The sequence below is a fragment of the Drosophila miranda genome (genome assembly GCF_003369915.1).
Source record: "Drosophila miranda strain MSH22 chromosome Y unlocalized genomic scaffold, D.miranda_PacBio2.1 Contig_Y1_pilon, whole genome shotgun sequence".
NCBI lineage: Eukaryota > Metazoa > Arthropoda > Insecta > Diptera > Drosophilidae > Drosophila > Drosophila miranda.
The window spans coordinates 1376731-1385630 of NW_022881603.1; the positions used below are offsets into that span (position 1 = coordinate 1376731).

The following is an 8900-nucleotide window of genomic DNA, read 5'->3' on the forward strand; positions in this document are numbered from 1 at the left end:
GAGGAATACTTAAAAGAAAACGAAAAAACAAAAGAAAGACACGGACAACAGTATTGTCGTCGTAGTTGCTTTGTGCATGAGACGATCGACAGTTACAAATTTTGCACTGTGGGACAATAAGTATAAAAAATGAGAGGAAATATGAATTTCAATATTGAGAAACTGGACGAAAACAATTATAGCACATGGGAAGTTTTGATGAGAAGTGCTCTCATACAAAATGATTTGTGGCCAATCGTCAGTGGTAAAATTGAGCTTAGTGAAAGTGCAACAAATGAGCAACGTGCAGCTTTTGAACTAAAGGATCAAAAGGCGTTGGCTTCAATTTTACTTTGTGTTAAATCGACCCAACTAAACAATATTAAAAATTGTGTATCGTCGTCACAGGCATGGCAAAAGCTAAATAAAATTCACAGGCCAAGCGGACCAGCAAGGGTAGTGCTTTTAATTAAACAATTGTTGACGTTAAAAATGTCGGATGGTATAAGTGCACAGGAATATTTGCGGAAATTCCAGGTGGTACACGAGGCTTTAGCAGAGGTCAACATAAAGGTTGATGAAAAGATCTTATCAGTTGTGTTGCTAAATGGTTTGCCTAAATCGTATGAAAGTTTTGTTGTTGCGATTGAGGCGCGAGATGATTTGCCGAGCTTGAGCATGCTAAAAATAAAAATTTCTGAAGGTGCGAATAGGCAGGAAGATAGCATTAGCAAGGAAATTACAAGTAGCGCGGAACTACACGTCAGTTATGACAACAAAAATTTTAAGAAAAACTTTAAGAAGGGCAAAAAGTGTTTTAAGTGCGGAAAGGAAGGGCATTTAAAATCGGAATGCCGTGCTAAAAGCAAGCAGGAAGGAGCAAACAACAAGGGCGCAAACAGTAAAAGCGGGGAAAGATTGGGTACAATGCTTTGCGTAACCGAATATGCCAAAGTGGAACCAGAAAAATATGTACCAATCCTAAATGTAGCTAAGCCAAATGACCAGATGTTAAATGCATGGTGCATAGACAGTGGCGCAACGGCGCATCTATGTTGTGACAAGTAACGCTTTGTGTCGTTCACGGAAGATAATCAAAAAGTATTTTTAGCCGGCGGTAAATCACTTTTTGCTGAAGGGCATGGAACTGTTCAAGTAAAGTTCGGTGATAGATCCGTTACGCTGGAAAATGTTATCTTGGTACCAGATTTGCAGTACAATTTTATATCGGTCACAAAACTATTAAAACATGGAAAAAAAATTGTGTTTGAGAAAAATTAAGCGATGATTTTTGAAAACGGAAAAATAGTTATAAAGGCACATCTGGAAAATGGATTGTTTATGTTTCAGGACAATCAGGAAAAGTGTATGAACATTGTAAATGTTGAGGCATATGCATTCAAATGGCACAATAGGTTCGGCCACGTACATTTTGACGCATTAAAGGAAATGGTTAACAAGGAGATGGTAATAGGTCTCAAGGGCATATACAAGCCAAAACAAGTGTGTGCAACATGCGCAAAAAGTAAAATTTGCGTGCAACAATTTCAATCGAGCACAAACAGGTCAAAGGGCGTTCTAGACTTAATACATACTGATGTATGCGGTCCAATGCAAAAGCAGTCAATGGGAGGCAATCGATATTTCGCCACATTTATTGATTGTTCAAGATATATATCAGTAAGTTTCCTAAAAACCAAAGATCAGGTTTTCGAGGCTTTTAAAGAATTTAAAAGTCAAGTTGAGTGCCAAACTGGGAGAAAAGTCAAGGTTTTACGAAGCGACAATGGCCGAGAATACATATCAAACGTTTTTGATAATTACCTAAACCAAAATGGAATAAAGCGAAACTTAACAGTGCCATATACACCTCAACAAAACGGAGTTGCAGAAAGGGCCAACAGAACATTGGTAGAAATGGCAAGAAGTATGCTGCTGCATGCTGGGTTAAGTGAATGCTATTGGGCAGAAGCGATTCGAACTGCCAAGTATTTGCGAAATAGAGTGGCAAGCAGCTGCTTGAGCGGGGTGACACCTTTTGAAATATGGACAGGTAGAAAGCCAGTGGTATCGCATTTAAGAGTTTTTGGCTCAGTAGCGATAGCTCTAGATAAAACAAAGAAATCAAAGTTCGCACAGAAAGGCTTAGAGTATATAATGGTGGGCTACTCGGATACAGCCAAAGCATACCGTTTGGTCAGTAAAGAAACCAGGAAACTCGTAGAGAATAGGGATGTCATTTTTGTAGAACCTGAAGGGGGCAAACTAGATGCATCATGTTCCAATGACATGGCATCAATTGAGGTTCAACAAAACCAGGACTCTGAACCCGAAATGGATAGCGACCAATTTAAAGATCCAGAAAATGAGCCAGAAAATCAGGAGGAGATTAGGTCTAGTAATGACATTCTTGTAATTCCAGAACCAATAAGAGGACCAGGACGCCCAACCATAGTACGGACGGGCAAACCAGGACGACCAAGGAAGCAGTATCATATGCTCAATGCGATACTGGCAGCAGACGTACAAGTTCCAGAAAACTACGCACAAGCTGAACGGTCTACTGAAGGCGAGATATGGAAAGCATCAATGAAGGACGAGTACGAATCTCTCGTGAAGAACGGCACGTGGTCGCTTTCTAAATTGCCTAGCGGGAAAAAGTCCATTGGATGCAGATGGGTTTACGCAGTTAAGTCCAATCTGGATGGAAGCGTGAACAGGCTCAAATCACGTCTGGTGGCGAAAGGTTGTAGCCAACGCTACGGGATCGACTACAAGGAAACATTTGCACCAGTTGTACGCCACGCAACTATCAGGTTGATTATTGCACTTGCAGTCGAACATGGTCTCCACCTACATCAAATGGATGTTGTCACGGCGTATCTCAACGGCGAATTGGAAGATGAGGTTTTTATGAGACAACCTGAGGGCTTCATTAGCGAAGTTCACCCAAATCACGTTTTGAGGCTTCACAAAAGTATATATGGCCTAAAACAATCAGGAAGAGTGTGGAACTCTACGTTGGATGCAACGCTGAGACGCATTGGTTTTATACCGACTGTCAACGAACCCTGTCTGTATTGTAAGCCAGGTAAAAATATGTGTCTAATAGCTGTCTACGTAGATGACATTATTTTGGCGTGTAAGGACCTAGATGATATATCTGATATCAAGATAAAGATCGCAGCAGAATTTGGTGTGGTTGACATCAGGCCTATGCAATACTTTTTAGGTATTGAGGTGAAACGTGAAGGCAGTACGGGTGCGATTTCAATCAGCCAACGGAAGTATATTAGAGAGTTGCTCGAACAGTACAATTTGAAAGATTGTCGACAGACGTCCACGCCTCTTAAAGCTGGTTACCAGGTGGCATGCAAAAAAGAGGACTGCCGCAGGGTCGACATCACATCGTTCCAAAAGCTAATTGGAGAGTTATCTTATCTTGCTGTTATGACTCGTCCGGACATTGCGCATTCGGTGAACAAATTAGCACAACGTAACAAGGATCCTCATTCCGAGCATGAAGCGGCAGCCAAGCACATCCTTCAATATTTGGCAAAAACTATCGACTGGGAGATATGCTACACAAAGCAAGGAAAGGCAATTGAGTGTTTTGTTGATGCAGATTGGGCAAGTGATATGACTCGTCCGGACATTGCGCATTCGGTGAACAAATTAGCACAACGTAACAAGGATCCTCATTCCGAGCATGAAGCGGCAGCCAAGCACATCCTTCGATATTTGGCAAAAACTATCGACTGGGAGATATGCTACACAAAGCAAGGAAAGGCAATTGAGTGTTTTGTTGATGCAGATTGGGCAAGTGATATGACGAACCGAAAGTCATTCACTGGCTATGTATGCATGTTGGCAGGAGGAGCGGTTTCTTGGGAGTCAAGAAAGCAATCGACGGTTGCCCTCAGTTCCACGGAGGCAGAGTACATAGCCTTATCATCTGCAGCAAAAGAGGCGATACATCATATTCGAGAGGTTCTCAAGAGAGGTGAAGTCAACATTGCGTATCTGCCAACCGATGAGATGATAGCAGATGTCCTTACAAAGAACTTAGCCAAGGTTAAGCACCATAAATTTGTATTCGCATTTGGTTTAAAAGATTGTTTATAAGTGCTTGACATGTTATTGAATATTAGTTAAGTATATTTAAAGTTTGTAAACATGCGTTGTGTTGAGGAGGAGTGTTCAAAGTGACCGCCACGATAATTAGATATTGATCTCTAACAACACTGCGCATGTGCCCTGCTGCATATCGATGTTCTCATATCGATATTCTTCTTTCGGCGTCTGTCTCTTGCGTATGTTACTCGGAAGCACATATAATTCTGTATACTGATCTTCTGCTGTCTTACAAATAAAATAACTTTAACATAAAATAATTGCATGCAATATTTATAATCATTTAAATTTAGCTAACTTTTAACATATCTTTTTCCGCCTTTAGTAACTAAGCACCATTATTAACAGATAATTTGTTAATTTAATAAATAAATAAAAAAGGCGCCCGCCCCTAACAACTCACTCACTGTTTCATCAAAAATAACAAAATGACTCGAAAGTGTCATTTCACTTGAGAGTTTGAGTGTTATTAAACGTTTACGTGCAGCTAATTGCGACGCAAGGCTTCTACGCTCATATATGGCGTCTAAATTCTTCAGGATATCACGTGCCGAAATGTCGCCTGCCCCGAAGTTTAGAAATGCGTCGCCTAAATATTGAATTAAAATGCTCTTCGCACATCGCTCTGCCTTTATCCAATTATCATCTACTTCGTTAGGCATTATGTTATCGACTACTTGGAGCACCTCTAATTCAGCAAACAAAGCTCTGATTCTAAATTTCCATATAGAATATTTCTCGCCACAAAATGGCCTAATATGTTGCTTATTTCTTTCCATTTTCTATGTATGTATATATTATACACACACACACTACCAAAAAAAAAAAAAAACTACACAAGAACGCACGCGGAACTAATTTCACAACTATTTGTTATTAATTTAATTTATTTAAATTGGCGTGGACTGGGCCCATAACCTATTGGATAACTAGCTATGACAGATAGTAAACGAATGACAGTACCAAGTTATATTTATACCCGATACTCAAAATGAGTATTGGGGTATATTAGATTTGTGGTAAAAGTGGATGTGTGTAACGTCCAGAAGGAATCGTTTCCGACCCCATAAAGTATATATATTCTTGATCAGCATCAATAGCCGAGTCGATTGGGCCCTGTCTGTCTGTCTGTCTGTCTGTCTGTCTGTCTGTCTGTCCGTCTGTCCGTCTGTCCGTCCGTCCGTCTGTCCGTCCCCTTCAGCGCCTAGTGCTCAAACACTATAAGAGCTAGAGCAACGATGTTTTGGATCCAGACTTCTGTGATATGTCACAGCTACAAAAATATTTCAAAACTTTGCCCCGCCCACTTCCGCCCCCACAAAGGACGAAAATCTGTGGCATCCACAATTTTAAAGATATGAGAAAACCAAAAACGTAGAATTGTAGAGAATGACCATATCTTTAAGACTGCGGAAGCTGAATTGGATCGTATTATTATTATAGCCAGCATCAAGAAAACAATTTCATTTCTTCTCGCCCTGTCTCTCTCTAACACACACGTAGCATAGGCGGCTTTGCTTAGAGTAAAACATTAGCGCCTAGATCTCAGAGACTACAAAGGCTAGAGCAACCAAATTTGGTATCCACACTCCTAATATATCGGACCGAGACGAGTTTGTTTCAAAATTTCGCCACCCCCCCTTCCGCCCCCGCAAAGGACGAAAATCTGGGGATATTCAAAAATCTCAGAGACTATTAAGGCTAGAGTAATCAAATTTGGTATCCGCACTCCTGTTAGATCTTGCTATAAAACGTGTATCTCAAAATTTCGCCCCACCCCCTTCCGCCCACACAAAAGACGAAAATCTGTTGCATCCACAATATTGAGGATATGAGAAAACTAAAAACGCAGAATCATAGATAATGATCATATCTATCAGATTGCTGAATCTGGATCAGATCAGATCATTTTTATAGCCAATAGGAACAAATCAATTTGCAGTGGCTACGCAGCGCCCGACGTCACGCTCAGACTGATTTTCTGTCTCTCTCGCACGCACTCTTTGTCGTGTCGTTCAATATTAGCGGCGTCTGCCGGAGGAGAGCCATACTGACTAAGTATCGGGTATAACTGTAGAGTTGCGGTGTCCGCAGCAACTCACAACGTTCCCCCTCGTTTTCTTTAAAGATTATTTATGTATTTCTTGATTACTTTTTCACTGCAACACCGGTATCACGTACATTCGATTCGAGATCAGAAAGGAAAGAGAAAGTTGACACTTCAAGTGTGACCAGACTAACTTTACATAATAATACTTAATATATCGATAGTATTATTTAATAGTATTTAATGTTATTATTTGAATGTGGGAATAGGCGTATTCCAACATTGCCGCCTGTCTTTCGGCATCCGCCCCCGCCTCGGCCTCCTTGCGCCTCTGGGTGGCCTCCTCCAGTTGCCTTTTAAGCTTGCAAATATCCTCCCCGGGATTCTTGCAGTAGTTCTGCTGCTGGCTCTGGGCCATGGTCAAGGGACATGGCCCTCGCGGCGGCTTGTCCCGCAGGAGGCCGTGCAGGAGGCCCATCCTTCTCATGCTCATGGTCTCAATGCGACTGTGTATCTGTTCCCCTCCCCCTCTGGGAGGATTGGGGAGTTACATTTTATATTTAAATTTGTGCAACTTGTTTTCGCTGTTGTCGCTGTTAATTTTTAAGCAAGAGGTCGGGCAGGTGTTTGACACGGTTATGTTTTAATGGGGGGCACCTGCCGCCTGCTAAATGCCACCTGCCACATGTGGAAAATGTTGATTTGATTGTCAGTGGAGGGAGCCCCCCGGGGGCGAAGTAACCGCTGACAAAAACGTTTCTTTCGGCTAAAACTTAACTCAAAAACTTATCCAAAATTTGTGCAAAATTTACAATGATTTGTGGCCGACCCGTGCCCGTGCTGCTGCTGTTGCCACAGTTGCAGCCATCCCGATGGAAGCATTTGATGCCGGAACCCAGATCGCACTTGCTGCAGCTTCGAAAGACCTTCTGCCAGAAGGCGGACAAGAACTGTGGCCCTCCCAAGCCGAAAGCGGACAAAAAGCCATCGGGATGCACAAGCTACAAGAAGGACCCCTGCGATGAATCTTCTGTGGCCCCGAAAATGGAGAAGGATTGCCAGGCGAAGCCATCAAATACGAGGCTCGACAGGAGGCGCAAGTATTTGGCGGAGATGGAGAAAAAGAAGGCGAAGAAAGAGCCGCCGAAGGAGCCGAAGCATTGTGCCAAGCCGAAGGAGGAGAAGGCTTCGAAGGAGAGTGCCTGCGGCCAGGCGAAGCCTAAGGCTTCGAAGGAGAGTGCCTGCGGCCACACAGAGTATAAGGCTTCGAAGAAGGACTCCTGCAGCAAGCCGGAACCGAAAGCTTCTAAGGAGAGTGCCTGCGGCAAGGCAGAACCTAAGGCTTCGAAGAAGGACTCCTGCGGCCAGGGGAAGGAGAACAAATCTTCAAAGAAGGACCCCTGTGCCGTATACCAAAACTTCTTGGACGATGGCAAGGTGAAAAAGAGCAAACAAACTCAAGAACCAACCAGCGGGAAATCGGTGGCCAACAAATCTCCAGCGCCAACCTGTGAGACGGCGGCGGACAAAATGGCGACGTTGCAACAACAAGAACAACCCGAGAGCCAGATCGCCAAAGGGGCGCCGTCAGCCAACGAAATAAGACAGCCAGTGGACTGGAATGCCATGGAAAGCCTCTTGAGCTGCATGGTAACCGGCGTGAAGGTGGCCTGCGTCACCCACGAGAAGCGGAAAATCTTCGATAAATTGGCGGCGGCACGCGACAGAAGGCTGGACCATGAAGAAGCAGCACAAAACATGAAATGCGCAGCCGGTGCCGCCAAGAACATGCCACCCGATGCCGATCCACGGGCTACGAAGTGTCCAGAAACTGAGGGAAAGGGAGAAGATTCGCGGGACCATGAAGAGTAGCAGCAAGAAAATGATGATCAGCAGAAGAAGCAGAGCAACGTTGATACAAAGGACGAAGCAGTGCAACAATAAGCAGTTCAAATGAGTAGAGGCATATGCATAGCTCGGAGTCAGTGCAAGCAGTGCAAATAAACGACGCCGGGGAGCGTCAAAGCTGGCAAGGCATTGACAGTGGATGAGAAGATAAAGCAGTGCAAATGGCAGCTATTCAAAAGATCGCAAGAAGAAGCAGTGGAAAAGCACAGTTTAGAGTGCATAGAAAGCAGTTCAAAGTTCATGCAAGCACAAAGCATCGTATATTCAAATAACAACAGAAGATTGAGCAAATAAGCAGTCCAAAGAGCATTAACAGGCAAAGCAGGGAAAAGCAGTGCACAGCAGCAGAGAAAACAAAAAGCCCCGTCGAAATCGAAAGCAGTGTACATTTTATAGGAGATAATCAATATCTAAATATATGGGCACTATCCGACTCCCTTTGGAATGGATAATCGATTGCCCGTCTCCAATAACTCATTGTTTTGCACATTTTAAAGCAAAACTTTAATGCTGGGAAAAGTCAGGGGGCCATCTAGCTCCTTCTACCACTACTATTGTTTGGGGCTAACAAATGCTCCGCTAAGTAGAGCTGGATCACAAGCGGGGATAATGATGGGGGGTGAGAGAGAGAGAGAGAGAGAGAGAGAGAGAGAGAGAGAGAGAGAGAGAGAGAGAGAGAGAGAGCGACTGGCAACAAACAATTGTCGTCACCGCTTGTCGGGTTTATTGTCATCCATCACGAGGGTGGGACAAGCCAAGGGCTCCGGTGCCCCGACAGTGGGGGTGGGGGGGGGCATGGTCTGTCTTGAAGCCGCCACCCGACCGATTTGTG

The 8900-nt window shown here is 43.6% G+C and overlaps 1 protein-coding gene across 1 annotated transcript; it reads left to right on the forward strand.

Annotated features, from left to right (window-relative positions):
• The first annotated feature begins 6973 nt into the window (after positions 1 to 6973).
• LOC117190135 (neurofilament heavy polypeptide-like) lies at positions 6974 to 8032 on the forward strand. The gene has a single exon (XM_033395217.1). The coding sequence runs from the start codon at positions 6974 to 6976 to the stop codon at positions 8030 to 8032; it is 1059 nt and encodes a 352-aa protein (XP_033251108.1).
• Positions 8033 to 8900: the final 868 nt, after the last annotated feature.

What these genes read in the sequence shown, in the direction of transcription:
- LOC117190135 (XM_033395217.1), top strand. Translation starts at nt 6,974, where the DNA reads ATGATTTGTGGCCGACCCGTGCCCGTGCTGCTGCTGTTGCCACAGTTG.